The 17,807-nt window shown below is 33.8% G+C and overlaps 1 protein-coding gene across 10 annotated transcripts in view; it reads right to left on the bottom strand.

Annotated features, from left to right (window-relative positions):
• The window catches only part of PIGN (phosphatidylinositol glycan anchor biosynthesis class N), a 237,312-nt gene that overhangs the window by 136,011 nt on the left and 83,494 nt on the right, over nt 1-17,807 (bottom strand). For 9 of the 10 annotated variants that reach the window (XM_074279043.1, XM_074279041.1, XM_074279039.1 and 6 more), the window contains 4 exons: nt 10,759-10,883; nt 5,543-5,673; nt 4,443-4,559; nt 785-825 (listed from right to left, as the gene is read on the bottom strand). In XM_074279043.1, coding sequence (XP_074135144.1) covers nt 785-825; nt 4,443-4,559; nt 5,543-5,673; nt 10,759-10,883 — 414 coding nt within the window. The remainder of the gene's footprint in view (nt 1-784; nt 826-4,442; nt 4,560-5,542; nt 5,674-10,758; nt 10,884-17,807) is intronic. The other variant, XM_074279048.1, reaches the window with a different exon arrangement.

Genomic DNA, 17,807 nt, shown 5'->3' with positions numbered 1-17,807 from the left:
GAACACATGCTTAAAAAATGAATGTTGAAAACTATCTTTACATATATTTGAAAAAGTAAAATACTTTTGAAAAAAAAATTTTAAACCTAAAAAATATAAATAAATAAAATAAAGTATCTCCAGCTTCATTTCAAAGTGTGGCCATGATGGTAGTAGAAATAGTTACAAGAAACCTATCAGTTCCAACATGGTTGTTTTTCTTTTTCTGAAGAAAATATTGAATCATAAACAGTAACTTACCTAGTTTCCCATCTGACCAATTACATTCATAAAGCAATAGGATTTAAAGGAGCAATCAACAGCCAAAGAATAAAGCAAATATAAATTGTTCATATAGGAATAAAAACTATAATAGATCATTTAAGTGAGCTGTTCAGCCACAGCAATACAATACATATAATAAATATAAGTATATTTGGATATTATTATGTAATATTTGTATGTAAGTATATTGTATATAATATGTAAATATATTATTATGTAATATTTGGATTTACATAATAATTTCCCTATTATTCAAGTGTGATTCAACGTGACACTTTGCTATTAAGTATATAGGAAAAAGTTTTATAATAGAGAAAGAAATCTATTTTGACAAAACATATAGACCTGTCACATCTACATTAAATATTTCATTAACTTCTATGGCAATTTCACTTACTGTATAAGACAAAAAGAGGAAAGCCATTTTTTATCACTCAACTTCTTAGAATTAATCTACATTTATATTCTATAAAAAGTTGAAAGGGAAGAAATTAATGATTACTTGATATACATTTGATACCTGATTGACATCTTGCCTCTTCCAGTTCTCCAGCTGCCATTCTGAAAGACACAACAGGATAAAAAAACAGGAACATATTAAAAGAATAATATATGTGATTTACAATGAGTTATCAATATTTAATAGAAAGCAACAGCTAGCTAGGTGGCATAGTGAGTAAAGTGCTGGGCCTGGAATAAGGAAAGATTCTTCTTTCTGAGTTCCAAGCTGAGCTCAAACACCTATTTGTTGTGTGACACTGGGTAAGTTACTTAACTCTGTTTTCCTCAATTTCCTCATCTATACTTTTCCAAGACACCTCTAATTGGGTTAGATGGAATCAACAAGATTGGAAAAGGACTTGAGAAACAAATAGAAAAATTTAATGGAAAACATAGGGCTCGTTTTTCTGTTGTGAATCTAAACTGGCGTCCCTTTCCACCACCTCACCTTGTCCTTCCTCTACCAATATTCAGCACTGTGCTGTAGCCCATCTGTTTTCTCTACTCCAAATCTCAGAAGAAAAAGGTAATGAAACTACTGACTGAATACAAATTCCTACCATCTAACCTCAACTGGATCCTCTTTGCTACTAGGTATATAAGCTTTTTATTTATTCAAAAGCAACTCTTTACAGAGGCAATTCCAAATTTCTTTGCACAGCATTCTTCTATCTCTTGGCAAATGGCCTAGCCTCCTACTACAGACTGAAATACTGATCATGATCTTTTTTATCAACCTTTCTCCATATTTCAAAACTTTATTTTTTTACCTCCCTGCTTTTGTCTCAAAAAATTAGTAGGTCCAGGCTATCTCCACCTCACAGTTCCCTGGATCTTACCTCTAATCTCCTTCATAAGAACGCCTCATTTCACCTCATCTCATCTTTAATTTCTTTTCTTTTCTTTCCCTACTCATTCCTTCCAAATAGGTTCACATTCTTCCTGTTCTTAAATTTTTCCTGTACCCTACAGTCTTCCAAAAATTGTCCTATATCCATCCCTTCACTTCAAACATTGAATTAAATGTTAATAATTATATTTTCAAAATATCTCAACATACCTTTGTATCCACAATTCTATCATCATCATCTTGGTTCAGGATCTTATTATCCCTCACGTGAAGCATTATAATATTCTAAGTGGTCTTCCTGTTTGCATTCTCCCACCTTCCTTCCTCACTTCCTCTCTCTCCCCTTGCTCCCCCTTTTCTCTTTCTATCTCTGTTTCTCTCAGCCCCCAAAATGCATCTATCAAAAGCAAAAGCAATCATAGTAATCTTCATCATGCATCCGATTACCTTCTTAGTTACTTTAAAAAAAAAAAAAAAAAAAAAGGAGAGGATAAAATACTATGAAATTTGACAATTAAAGATCTCTAGAGTTTGGTGTCATTTTTGGTATTTCATTTTACTTTTTTTTCATGTTCTATTCTGCAGTTAAAGTAGGCTACTAGTTATTTTCAAAACAGTAAGTGCAAAACTTGTAAACATCTTTGAATCAATCGCTTTATGTTGTATTTTATTCCTCTGGGTTCTTGTTATATAGCCCTTTTAGAAGAATATAAGTTCTTTGATTGCAGGAATTGCATGTTCAGTGCCAGAAAAGTGCTTCATAAATGTTTGCATAATGAATGAATAAAACAAAGAGAGGTATGTTAAATACAGATATAGGAATCTATTTATGTATACATTTACTATTTTATAAGGCTAGAAATGAAAGTGATCTACTAGCAACTGTTTTTCCACATTTTTTCTCAAAGGGTTTTTTTGTGGTTGAGGTGGTTGCTCATTGAGTTTTTATAATGTATACTACTTTCAGATAAATATTTCAATATATAAGCAAAATAAAAAGGCAAGAATAGAAAAGAAGAAATTATACCCATAAAACGGTCATGGGGAAGCAGTAATAGCAACTGCTTACCCCCCTCAAAATCTTAAGAACTGCTGAATTATTGAATATATAGAGAGAGAACACAATGCTAACCGTGACCTTCAAGTCAAGTTCATCATTATATACTACATACCATATGCCTGATTCTACAATAGTTTTATTTCTTGCTTAGCGTTGTCTGCAGATAATATATTATATACATAACCACTTATCTCTCCAAATAGTTTTCAAGTAATATTTTATGTTATTACAGAAAACTTAATTCTTCAGCTTTCACATATCCAAACTTAGATATTCATAATAAAAGTCATCCAAAGAAGTAACTATAATAAAAGAAGTATTTCTAAGTTTAAGAATTAGGTCGCTAGAATGTAATAGGAGATACAATATCACTTGCACTCAGAAATTTCTATTAAATTTAATATCTTCATGAAAAATAACCTTTTTTCCACTATCTCAAAAATGCTGAGTATAGATGATGAAAACTACTCAAAAAGTTGAATTCTTTTTGATAATGTGAAGAATATTCATATTGTAGCAGGTTCATTTAAATATTTCTAGTTTTATAACAAAAATGCATATGTAAGTTATCTGATAAATAAAGAATGCTTATTCCCATTTCTACAATATATAATTCTATTTTACTTATGAAGAAAAACATAATTAAAACTTTCAATAATGAGTCTTTAAAAGTTTAGTGGTTAAAAATTAAAGAAAATGTGCAATAATAGTTAAATACCCTATGACATTAAAAGAGATGGCCACAAAGTCAAGAAAATCTGGGCTCAAATCTCACATCTGCTATATACCAGTTGTATGATTCTGGATAACTCAATTTGTATCTCAGTACCTCAGGCAACTTTCTAAGATTAAATGTTGCTATACTATATTTTATAATATACTTTGTCACTATTCAATGCAAAATTGTTTGGGTTTTAACAATGCTCATTACTAGGAAAATTAACTTTAATGCTGTATCATGTGATTATTAATTTTAATTTGTAATATTACTTTTTCTATTTAAAATCCCCACTTCTCACAATAAGCTTATTTAGAAAAAGCATTTCCAGAAACTGGCTGAGGAATGTAGTCACATACTAGCTCCTCCTAGGAAATCCTAGGCTCTCTCTGTTTGTCTCATAAACAAAAGCTAAACAGCTGATTCTTGCTAACCAGTTATCAAAAACCATTCCTATGGCTATGGTTCATTCATTAGAGTTTGGGGCAGGCTGGCTCATGAAGAAAAAGTAAAGCCAAAGAGCTCTTGATCTGGAAAGATTTTGCTTGCCTGGCCTGTTGAAGGTTACAAATCTCATGCTCAAACCTCGTTTATCAACTGAACTCCCTACCCTGAATAAGAGAGAGGGGCTGAAGATTCTTATTTTACCTCTTTATTAAGTGTCCATCAATTAGTTGTCTTTTTCTTATCAAAGGAGGTCCTAATAATGTGCTGTCAGAAAGATACGGGCATTTAAGGTGGATCAGAGATTCCCTTTTCATCTTTGGTTATTGAAAGAGTCTATAGACCACAAATTTATTGATAATGGCCAGGTTAATTAACAAAATACTTTTTAATATCGGGAACTTTGTCTCAGAATTTCACATGCCATACTATATAAATGAATCCACAAATAGAAACAATATAAAAGTAATAAATGGAAACAGTTATTGAGCATTTAAATTAAAAATGGGGATACAACTTGAAGTTATAATCCATTAAGCCTAAAATTTGTGATTTTATTTTGAAATCATACTATTTTAAAATTTATTAAGGATGTATTTTCATACCTTTCAAAAATTCATCATCAAAGAGTTGGGTTGACACCTGCTGGGGATAACGGATTCCAGCTCCCCAAGAGACCAAAGGTGTTAAAGTCTCTGAGGCATGACCAGCACCATGGGATCCTAGAAAGATTAAAAGGCAAAATGTTAACACCTTACAAGGATAACAATTCTTGAGAAAAAAAGATTTTCACAATATGTCTAAAATTTTCATCTACATTCTTACATTTATCTTTATGGAAGAGGCTAAAAAATCTCTCATAAAATCATTTCTCTATCCCCCAAAAAGAAATACCATTCTAGCATACTGATTGCCATATAGTAATTGCTTTTTCACTTGTTCATTCATCTTCTTGTCACAGATGATTCTTGTGACCTAGCATCAAAATTTTATTGAATTAGTTTGCAGAAATAAATTTTTATTGCTACCAATTCTTTAAAGAAAGGTGTTATATTCCCTGTAACTGGATTTCTTTTCCTATTTTTTCACAGCATTCTTTATCCTCTTGTGAATATTATTTTTTTTCTAACATCTGATAATGAGATAAGGCAGTGGCAGCAGTGTCAAACTTGGTTTTAATGCTAATGGAAAAGTACATTTGCCAGCCCAAAATTTTGGGGGACATGTATGAAACTAGTATTCTGTAATTCCTTCTTTCTAATCCCCCACAATCCTGAAGGAGTATAAGCTTTGGTTACAGAAATAACTTTATAAATGTTTGTAAATTGATGAACTTAGCTGAATTTCCAAAGCAATAGGTTGGACTTAGACAAGAGGTTACCTTTAATATGCAAAGAAGTGTCTCACCAAGATAATAATGATATGTTCTCTGATTTCCCAAAATTTTTTATTACTTCACAAAAAAAAAGTTATTTGATTCCCACATTATGTCTGCCAAGCAAGAGACAAGTTACATAGGAAAGATACAAGCCCTTCCTTCTTTCTCTTACAATGTCATTTAACTTGAAGAAACCACGACTCAAATACTTGGGGATTAAATTAAATTCTGAAATATTATCGTGGTCTAAATAAACAGACCTTTATAAACTACAGAAAATATTCCTCAATGTTTTATTGGAAACATTTAGAATTTAAAATGACTAACCCCAATCTGTCATTCCATGATCAGAGGTAATGACAAAGGCTGTTTTCCCATCATTTTCATAAAAATCCTCCAGAAGGGACACTATCTCTTTCACTCCATCATCAACTTTTCTTATATTATCCTTGTATTCCCTGTGAAATAGTAGAAAAGAATACAATTAAAAGCTATATTAAGAAAATCCAATATTTGTTTAGTTTGTTGTGAAGTTGTCACACTTATAAGTAAACAGTATTTCTTGAAAGTATACATACCTCTGTATACTTTTTAAAAGTAGAGCTCTAATTTGATCCCTGAAACAATTGGAATTTTTTTTTTTGTCTCTTGAAGAACAGAAGGACTGCAAAGGAGATTTGGATACAAGCTAATGAAGCTTTCTAATTAACACAAACCTCTTTCTGAACTAGCTTTATTTTTAACAGTGGAGCCTTTTAATTGTAGCTATCTAAAAACTGAATATTCATGATTGTTATTCTTCATTACAAACTGTAATGCTTTTGCTAATACTACCAAATAACCAAAATTGTGCAAGAGAAATTCATCCTATTAAAATTAAGTTTTTCTGATTTAATTAACATGTCCATATACATAAACAGGATATGTTCAAGACTAGCAAAATCTGTCATGGATAAAATTAAAAGAAAATTAATTTATTTCATCAGTGATATTATTTTAAAGTCATGGTAGAGGTAGATAAATAAATAAAACATCTAAAATAAAGGATAAATTTATAAAATATTTTCTGTTTCAAACCTAAAGATAAAAGGCAATTCAGTTACTATAATAGTATGAATGAGATACTGAAAAAATCAGAAAGCCCTAGAACACTGAATAAGTCATCTGTGAAGAATGTAAGGATAGGATATAGAAAAGGATCATATAGAAAGAGAAGGAGAGGGAGAATGGAACTTCAATATACCATTGGAAGGAGCATAGACAGGGATAAGACTCAACTTTAAATCTTCATCTTCTTGCTTTGATTCCGGGACTGACTTCCCTCACCCTCTGTACTCTGGAATTCTACTGTTCTGATAAACAACATCTGATGATATCCTCTGACGCCAACTATCATTAAGCTTTCTGCTGGAGACATCATTTGTTACTTTGCCTGCTTCCCACTCCAAAGCTTTCAGTTCCTGCTTCTCATTCTCTTCTCACAATGATTTGCCCAACTTACAGGACCAAGAGTGGCTGACAAAAGACTTTTTAACTGCCTGTAATTTCTACACCTTTCTTCTGCCACCATCACTTAGTAACTCTTCCTTAAAAGTTCATTTCATCCCTCTCTCACCTTTGTTTCTTTGGTTAACTGGTCATTCTCTTTTTTCCAGAGTTCTTTGCCTGATAAATGATCTTCTTTACCTTCCTACCACTCTCCTGAAATTGTCTTTACAAAGGGCCATCAGTAGGCTCTTGTTAAATTTGAAAACCTTTTCTCAGTCCTCATCTACTGTGACTTTTATGCAGTTTTTTTTTTAACAGAGTTGACCACTGAAGTTATCCATCCTCTTCCTAGACACTTTCTCTTCCCTTAGTTTTCTTTCTGTATCTTTAGTGGATTCTTCTCTTTTTGTAAACTAATATTTTACTTTAATACAGTCCCAACTCCCAACTTTTCTGTTTTTGTTATTACAATTATTTCCCTGTTGTTATCCAGTTTCAAAACCTGTTACTTCTCCCCCCCCTGAGGCTGAGGTTAAGTGACTTGCCCAGGGTCACATAGCTAGGAAGTGTTAAGTGTCTGAGACCAGATTTGTACTCCAGTCCTCCTGAATTCAAAGCTGGTACTCTATCCATTGCGCCACCTAGCTGCCCCCCAAAACCTGTTACTTTTGAAAGTCTTTGTCAAGGTCTTCTGATTCTGTTTCCAAAACTTCTGATATACCCTCACTCTTTTCTCTCCACTCACACCATCATAATTAGACTACTGTAATAGTCTCTTTACTGGTCTCCCTTCCTCCAATTTTACCCCTACAAATCATTCTCTAAAAAGCTACCAGTGTGAACTTCCTAAGTACATACTTGGCTATAAGACAAATAAAGCTTACAGTTCTGCAATCTAACTCTAACCTAATTTTTCCAAGCTTGTTTCACATTGCTTTTTCTCATGAACTCTGGCCAAATCTGACTATTATCTATTCCATAAGTCCTATCCCATTCTTTTTAAATTAATGCAACTCATACTCCAGGTTTATAATGTTTCATTTCATCTGCTTTTGTAATCTTTTCTTTAAGGTTCAGATTAGGTGACATTTTCTTTGATGTGCCTTCTCTGATCTTCTAGCTAAAAGTGTTCTTTCTCCAAATTTAACTTTTGTGTGTATGTGTATGTGCCATAGACCTCTTGGCAATTAAGTGAAGTCTAAAGACCCATTGTCAAAATAATGTTTTTAAATGCATAAAATAAAATATATAGGATTACAAAGGAAATCAATTTTATTGGAATACAGTTATATTTATAGAAAATTTAAATTATTATATTGAAATTGATCATATGATCTTATAACACCAGTCAAATATTTATGTACACATGTATTTGGAAGAAGTCTCTATGAGTATTTCTATTGCTTGACTCCACATATTTGTTCACAAAGATCTTGTTTTTCTTTTTCTCTGAGGAGAAGGGAGAGGGAGAAAAAAATATTGATAATTGAAAAAAATTTAACCAAAATATCTTTTTTTTTTCATACAAAAGAGCTATAAAGTATTATGTGAGATCACTTCCAATTAGATTTAAAGAAGTTTTGAGGAAATAATTCATGGAATAGGTAGCAATATTAGGCAAAGTTTAGTGAAAAACAGGATGCTGATGGGGAATTAAGAAGGAGAGGAATTTTTTAGGAGTATGGAATAGTCATAAATAAAAAAGTCACTGAGGCAGAACATCATATAACACAGTTACAAGCATTTGAGCATTTAAAACAAATGGATTATATGACAACACATATTTCATAATTTCATTTTTTTTCAAAATAAGAGATTTACAAACAGTTGAGGAGTACACATTACGTATAAGATATTGCATGAACTTCTATAGTGCAGTTATTTGTTATATTATTATCACTGTTCACATAAAGGTCAGAAAGGACTGAATTATTTAATCAATCTCTCCCATACCTGATTGTGGAAAAAAAACAAAAAACCTTTATCAATATACTTAATCAAAGACATTAAACAACGCAATAAATTCTTAATTAAATTGTTGAGGAGTCAAAACTACCAGAGGATAGCTGAAATAAAATGATGTCATACAAACAATGTATTAGTCTGGCTGAAGAGAGTCAATCAGGTCTTGTGACCTTTGGCAAACCAATTTGGAACTGGAGCAATTCCAGTGTTTGGCCAGCCTGGTAGAGAGAATAGTTCCACAGCCAAGACAGGGAATTGACTGGAGGGGAACAAAGAAGCACCTTCTCTCACTGATCACTTTCTGCATTTACCACCATTTCCCTTCCTCAAACAGAGGATGACCTTCTGAACTTTGAAAGGAGAAAAGACTGGACTTCTCATGGACTTCTGAGCAGTAAAACCAGATGGCACTGGCTGAGAGCAGTGTTTGCACTGGGAACTAAAGGTAGATTGGAGATACTGAAGAAAGGCAACTTCAGGACTCCAATGACAGACCTGCAGCAGAAAGTGCCTAAGGGAATACCCCAATACCTGAGAGGAATTTCATAAGGACTCCACAAAAGGAGAAAGAAAATTCTATCCAATCAGGAGTTATAAGTTACCTTTTTAGCAAACTGTACATTCTAAACTCAAGTTCATCTTCTTCTGAACTCTGCCCATCCTGTGGAAGAATGTGTCCCAGGTTTCTGGGAGGAGTGTTTTGTAATAACCACTTTTAAGGTTGAATCTACTTTCCCCAGAGACCAAGATGGTAGAGAAGAATGTGCTTCCAGTTTGGCAGATTTCTGTACTTTGGTTTTTGTAATATCTCAGAAAATATCACTTTTCAAAAATAGTAATTGAAATTAAATGTTATTGCGGAAATAAATTGACAATTGATGTAGAGGGAATACAATTGATTGGGGAGGGGGGAATGAGCTATAGTGGAGTTATACTGGACATATTTTGGATGTTACAAATGCATGCACTTGTAACTAAAATACTAAGAAATTACTCCCAATCCCTCATTCCTGATAGAATCCTGAGCTAGTCATTTTCTGGATGTCTAGTCTATCAGTGTAAATGAGAAGTCTGTTTAACATTGATGAGAGTAACATAGCTTAAATGTATAGTGCTTTTCATTTGTTACAACCCTGTGAAGTTGGTGAGGCAATTATTATTATTACTGTTTTCTAGGTGGGAAAAAAAAGGTCCAGAAAGATAAACTAATTTAGCTTAAAGGTCAAGTATAACAGCCTAGTTTTCAACCAGTCTTCTGACTCCAATTCTGGTAATATGTAGCATGTTACTTTTGCTTACTATAATTCCAAATGGCTAATAATTAGGATTACTAGGTGAGAACTCAGGTTGTCTGGACAATTACAAGGTGAGAACTCAGGTTGACTTGACAGTTCTCTGGCTCAGACCTTTGGTTCAGGCCTTTAAAGGGAGTTTACACCTTAGGAATTCTAGGAGGAGCAAGCTCATTGGTTGAAGTGGTTCTTCCCAGAAGCCCTTGGATTATCCCATGCCCATTCTCTGGGAGGATAAAAAGAGGGCCTGGACAAGCAGTCTGGACTGGGGAAGGACAAGAGCTGGAGGAGATTCAGAGCCAGGATTCAGGAAGAAGAAGAGGCTGGCTGGAAGCTCCAGAAGCCTCCCAAGAAAACTGCTCATGGAGGAAAAGATTATACAGAAAAGAAACCTCCTCCCAAAGAAGGATCACAACTGAGAGATGATCAGAACTTTACAAATAATAATAGCTAATGTTACTATACATCAATTACTGTGGGCTGGACAGTATGATAAACATTTTTAAATGATCTCAGTTGGTCTTTACAACAACCATGAGAGGTAGTTGCTTTAATTATCTTCACTTTACAGTTGAGGAAACTGAGGCAAACAAGATTAAGTGACTTGCCCAGGGTTACAAAACTAATAAGTGTCTGAGGTAGGATTTGAACTTAATTCTTTCTTATTATAGGCACAGTGCTCTATTCACTATGCTACCTCTCTGCCCAATATATCATTTACATGTGTTTAAAAAAAAAAAAAAAGTATTAATATCTTTCCTTCAAAATGGTCCAAGTTAAATATAGCTTTTAAATTACCTTGATGATGGTCGATGAGCATGCCCATTTGTGTCTATTCCCAGCAAATGCAAGAAAAGCACTATTTTCTCTTCATTCAGTTTTGAGAACAAAGACTGGTTACTTTTAGCAGACTGAAAAAAATCCTATATGGAGTGAATAAGTTTAAAAAACTGTAAAAATTCAATCATTTTGTTATTTGAATTTTAAGTGAATAACTTAATTAGAACATCTATTCATAAAAAGATTAATCAACTGAAAAGTTAAATCATAGCATTTATCTTTTTAAAGCACAATAATCCTTCTCCAAACTATTCTTTCTTCCCATTTCAAATATTTTAAATGTTTATTTATTTTATTAAATATTCTCCAACTTACAAGCAAAAAAATTTAATGTTAATTTTTAAAAATTTTGAGTTCTAAATTCTCCGTCATTCCTGCACCTCCCCTCCACTTTTGAGAAAGCAACAATTATACAAATGAAATCATGTAAAACATATTTTCCTACTAGCCACGTTGCAAAAGAAAACACAAACAAAACAAAACAATAAAAATAAAGGGTTTAAAAGCATGATTCATTTAGCATTCAGAATTCATCAGTTCTCACTCTGGAGGTAAAGAGCATCTTTTATAATAGGGACTTTAGAATTGTTTGGATCATTTTCTTGATCAGAGTAGCTAAATCATTCACAGTTGATCATCCCTATAATATTGTTCTAATAGTATACAATATTCTGGTTCTGCTCACTTCTCTTTGAAAGAATTCATATAAATCTTCCCAGGTTTCTCTGAAACAATCTGGCTTGTCATTTCTTGTAGCTCAATAGTTTTCCATCATTGTGATAACAACAACTTGTTTAGCCATTCCCCAATTCATAGGCATTCCACTGAATTTCAATTCTTTACCAAAAATACATTTTAAAAAGTTGTCATAATTATTTTTATATAAATAAGTTATTTTGCCTTTACTTTTATTTCTTTGGGATACAGGACCCAGTAGTTGTATTTGCAATTATTTTTTGTAGAGATAATATAGTGATATGATAATAATAGATAATATAGAGAAATAACAGGGTTAAAAGAGAAAAGTTTTATTTCACTGATGCTATGGTAATTCAAAGATAAACTAAAGGTTTAATAAACTACAGGTCTGAGAACAAAATAATGAGATCTAGAAGTCCATATCAGATAATAACAATGACAACAGTATAATTAACATATAGTGATTACTATATGCCAGACACTGTGCTAAATGCTTACAATTATTATCTCATGATTATCTCACAATAACCCTGGAAAGTTGGAGCTATTATTATACTCATTTCACAGTGAAGAAACTGGGATAAAGAGAAATTAAATGACTTGCCAGAGTCACAGACTTAGTGTTTGAGATCAGATTTGGGCTCAATTCTTCCTGACACTAAACCCAGTGCTCTTCTCACTGTATCACCTCAGTGCTTGTAGTTAACAATGTCCACCAATTAATAAGAGATGTACTTTTATTGTTGTTATGTGATTTCAGTTGTGTCTAACTCTTTGTGACCCCATTTGGGATTTTACTAAAACAAATAATAATAGAATGGTTTGCTATTTCCTTCTTCAGGAATATATAGGTCAAGTGACTTGCCCAAGGTCATATTACTGAGGCTGAATTTGAACTCGGGTCTTCCTGGCTCCAGGCCTTTTGCTCTAACCACTGTGTTATCTGTATGCCCTAAAGAGGTTCAAATGAAATTTAAGAGGAAGCAATTAACTACCCCTTCATTCTCTCATCATCTAAGAAATCATCTGTATATACAGATTAAAAGATGAATCATGGAATTTGAAAGCTAGAAGGGAGGTTAGCTATTAAAAAAAATGCAGAGCTGTGAGGTACCATTTAACATCTCTCAGATTGATTAAGAACACAGGAAAAGAAAATGATAAATGTTGGAGAGGATGTTAGAAAACTGGGACACTAATGTATTGTTAGTGGAGTTGTGAACTAATCCAACCATTCTAGAGAGCAATTTGGAACTATGACCAAAGAGCTATCAAACTTTGCATACTCTTTGATCCAGCAGTGTCTCTACTGGGTCAGGTCTCAAACAGATCATAAAAGAAGGGAAAAAGCTTCACATATGCACAAATGTTTATAGCAGCCTTTTTGTAGTGACAAGAAAATGGAAACTGAGTGGATGCTCAGCAGTTGGAGAAAGGCTATATGGTATATGAATATTATGGAATATTACTGTTCTATAAGAAACAATCAGCAGGATGATTTCTTAGAGGCCTGGAGAGACTTATATGAACTGATGTTAAATAAAGTAAGTAGAACCAAGAGAACATTGCACAGAGAAACAAGAAGATTATATGATGCTTAGTTTTGATGAATGCCGCTCTTTTCAACAGCAAAGTGATTCAGGCAAATTCCAATAGACTTGTAATGGAGAGAGTCATGTGTTTCCAGAATGAGGACTATGGATCCTGAATATGACAACATAGTATTTTTATCTTTTGTGGTTACTGTTGTTTGCTTGCTTGTTTTCTTTCTCATTTTTTCCCCTTTTGATCTGATTTTTCTTGCATAGCATGATAAATTTGGAAATACGTTTAGAAGAATTGTAATCTTTTAATCTATATTGGTTTACTTGCTCTCTAGGAGAAGGGAAGGTAGGGAGAAAAATTTGGAACACAAGGTTATGCAAGGGTAAATGTTGAAAACTATCTTTGCATGTATTTTGGAAAATAAAAAGCTATTATTATTATTATTATTATTATTATTTTTTTTTTTTTTTGAGGCTGGGGTTAAGTGACTTGCCCAGGGTCACACAACTAGGAAGTGTGAAGTGTCTGAGACCAGATTTTTTTGAACTCGGGTCTTCCTGAATTCAAGGCTGGTGCTCTATCCACTGCACCACCTAGCTGCCCCCTAAAAGCTATTATTATGAAAAAATTCAGAGTTTATTTTTATCATCACAACTTAACACTGATAAATTAGGAACAGATGGCTAGAAGACCACAGAATTTCCACCCATTATGTATATATTCTATTTTAATGTAACAATGACTTAATACTATCTCAATGATCATCAGTGTCTTAAAGATATTAAAACAACTACTAGACTAGAGTAAATTAACTCAAAATGGTATCCCAAATTTTACAATAGAAATTATTGGAAGGCAGAGCCAGGATGGCAGAGTAAAGGCAGGAATACACTAACTTCTTCTTCAGACAGCTTCAAATTGCTTTAAATTGTTAGGTTCCTTACTAGGTGCTAAATCGTACTTAACAATTATTTAGCTCAGAGTTCACACCTTTAAAAGGAGTTTACACCTTTAGACTTCTTAAAGTAGTTTGGAGTACCCACAAGCCCATTCTCTGAGGGGATAAAGGAGCCAACAACTCAGTGAAGAGAGGCAGTCTGGAAGAAGTTAGAGTCTGGAAGTGAGTCAAGGAGTGAGTCAAGGGAAGGACTTCCCAGGAGAACTTCAGGGAAGTTGGAGGAGATTCAGAGCCAGGATTCAGGAAGAAGGGATTTGGAGATTCTACTGTGGTGCTGACTGGGGACACCTGGACAAAAAAAAGATTCACAAGTCTAAAGGAAAAGCCTGCTCATGGAGATTCACAACTAGGATTGACTTCCGGGAAACCCACAATCCCACACTCTTGAAGGCAGAGTCTGATTCATTCCTACGTCTACCTTCGCTCTGGCTAGAGGCTCCAGAAGCTCCCTCAAGAAACCTGCCCCCCAAAAGAACGATTACAATTTAGAGAGAATGACTCTAAATAAATTGTAGAGCAGAACACATGAAAAAGATGGAGTAAAATATTTTTCAGCTGAAGACAACTTAGAAGGTCAGCAGCAAAGGTCTGTGGCATCAGGGTAGGAATTCAGCATACAATCCTAGGCCCCAATCCAAGTTCTGGCCCATAACATCTGTAGGAATCCTAACACCCAGTGGCAGAAAATTAGGGATGAGTCTATAGAGCTCTGAATAAGCAGCCACACTGGGGGTGTCCATACCTCTCAGTCCAAAGACACCAAAGACAACTTGGAAGGTCAGCAGAAAAGGTTTCCCAGTAGGATGAGAGGATTTTAGGAAAACAGGAGAGGGCAGTGATAGCAGTGGCAGCTTCCAGAGACCTCAGCTCACTGGAAGTGTATTTACTAGTCCTGAGGAAGGACTCTATTGCTTTAGCATATTAAAACTTAAAATCACAGTGAGGTGGTATTCCTCAATGTTCTAAGGTAGAAAAGAGGGCTTGTGGCCAGGTTCTAGAAGAAACTCTAAAAACAGCTGCACAAAATCCCTGAAGCTTGGGACAGTGCACCCTCCACCCTGGAAACAGAGCCCTGCTCTGACAAAGAGTTAAAAACAGAGTAATGGGCTAGGAAAATGAGCAGACAACAAAAAAAGTTTCTGACCATTGGAAGTTACTATAGTGACAAGGAAGATCAACATACTCACTCAGAAAATGAAAACAAAGTCAAAGCTCCCACATCCAAAGCCTCCAAGAAAAATAAGAATTGGGTTCATGACATTGAAACTATGTATAGCCACATGAAAAGGTGCTCCAAATCACTATTGATCAGAGAAATGCAAATTAAGACAACTCTTAGATACCACTACACACACACCTGTCACATTGGCTAAGATGACAAGAAAAGATAAGGACAAATGTTGGAGGGAATGTGGGAAAATTGGGACACTGATACATTGTTGGTGGAATTATGAACAGATCCAAACTTTCTGGAAAGCAATTTGGAACTATGCTCAAAAAGTTATCAAACTGTGCATACCCTTTGATCCAGCAGCATTTCTACTGGGCTTATATACCAAAGAGTTCTTAAAGGAAGGAAAGGGACCCACATATACAAAAAATGTTTGTGGAAGCACATTTTTGTAGTGGTCAGAAACTGGAAATTGAGTGGATGCCCATCAATTGGAGAATGGCTGAATACTATATGGTATATGAATACAATGGAATACTATTATTCTATAAGAAATGACCAGGAGGATAATTTCAGAGAGGCTTACAGAGACCTACATGAACTGATGTTAAGTGAAATGAACAGAATCAGGATATCATTATACATGGCAACAACAAGATTATATGATGATCAATTCTGATGAATGTGGCTCTCTTCAACAATGAAGCGATTCACATCAGTTCCAATTGTTCACTGATGAAGAGAGCCATCTGCACCAAAGAGAGAACCATGGGAACAGAGTGTGGAACACAACACAGCATTCTCACTCTGTTATTTGCTTGCATTTTGTTTTCTTTCTCAGTTTTTCTTTTTCTTCCTTCTTGATCTGATTTTTCTTATGCAACAAGATAACTATATAAATATGTATACATATATTGGATTTAGCATCTATTTCAACATATTTAACATGTATTGGACTACCTTCCATCTAGGGGAGGGGATGGAGGGAAGAAGACAAAAATCTGGAACAAAAGGTTATACAAGGGTCAATGTTGGAAAAAATTACCCATACATATGCTTTGTAAATAAAAAGCTTTAATTAAAATTAAAAAACAACAACAACAACAACAAAAAACACAAGTCTATTGGAATAAAAAAAAAAGAATTGGGTTCAGGCCATGGAAGAGTTCAAAAGGGACTTTGAAAATAAAGTAAGAGAGATAGAGTAAAAAATAGGGAAAGAATTGAGAGAGGTGCAAAAGGAAATGCAAAAAGCTAATGAGGAAAAGAGTATCTTAAAAAGCAAAATTGGCCTATAAGGAAAAGGAGTTACAAAAGTTCACTGAGGAAAAAAAATTCCTTAAAATTAGAATTGAGCAAATGGAAGCTAATGACTTAATGAGAAATCAAGATACAATAAGGCAAAAGAAAAACAGTAAAATAAAAAAGGGAAAAAAGGGAAATTTCTCTTTGGAAAAACATTGACATGGAAAATAAATTTAGGAGAGATTATTTAAAAATTAATGGTCTACCTGAAAATCATGATCAGAAAAAGAGGTTGGACATCATCTTTCAAGAAACTATTAAGGAAAACTGTCTTGATATTTTAGAAGCAGAGAGTAAAATAGAAATTTAAAGAATCCACCAATCAATCACCTTCTGAAAGAACAAAAACTTTCAGGAATATTATAGCCAAATTCTGGAATGCCTAGACCAAGGAGAAAATATTGCAAGCATCCAGAAAGAAACAGTTCAAGTATAGTGAAGCCACAGTCAGGATAATACAAGATCTAGCATTTCTACATTAAAGGGCCAAAGGCTTGGAATATGATATTCTAGTCAGCAGTGGAGCTAGGATTTGAACCAATAATCACCTAACAAAACTGAATATAATCCTTTAGAGGAAAAGTTGGAAATTCAGTAAAACAGGATTTTCAAGCATTTGTGATAAAAAGATCAGAGTTGAACAAAATATTTCATTTTCAAATACAGGACTCTGAAGAAGCATAAGGAAGTAATAGGAAAGTGATATAATAAGGGACTTTTTATATGTTCATATTCTAAGTGGGAACTTATTAGAACTTTCTCATTATTATGGCAGTTAGAAGGAGTATATATAGACAGAGGCCACAGGTGTGAGTTGAAGGGATAATAAGAGATAGAAGAAAAATGTATTGGAGAAAGAGAAGTGGAATGGTATAATTTATCCACCATAAAAAGAGGCAAGAAAAAGCTTTTACAGTGAAGGGGAAGAAGGAGAGGAAAGAGGGAGTTAGCCTTACTTTCATCAGAATTGGCTCAAAGAGGAAATAACATATACAGTCAAGTACCACTCTATAAGTATAGAAATCGATCTTACCCTGAAGAAAAATAGGGGAATAAGATATGGGAAGGTGCTAGGAAGAGGGCGAGAAAGAGAGTGGTCAGTAGCAAAACATTTTTAAAGAGGGACAGAATGAAAGGAGAGAAAGAATAGAATAAATGGAGGAAATACATGTAGCAATAGTAATTGTAAAAAGCATTTTGAATCAAGTTTCTCTGATGAGGTCTCACTTCTCAAACATAAAGGGAACTGATTCAAATTTATAAGAAATAAGAGTTATGCCCCAAATGAAAAATTATTTTAAAAATGTGAACTATGTCCAAAGGACTATA

Source organism: Sminthopsis crassicaudata, chromosome 1 (assembly GCF_048593235.1).
Source record: "Sminthopsis crassicaudata isolate SCR6 chromosome 1, ASM4859323v1, whole genome shotgun sequence".
Classification (NCBI taxonomy): Eukaryota; Metazoa; Chordata; class Mammalia; order Dasyuromorphia; family Dasyuridae; genus Sminthopsis; species Sminthopsis crassicaudata.
The sequence above is the reverse complement of the archived record's forward strand: the minus strand, read 5'-3'. Positions and strand labels throughout refer to the sequence as shown.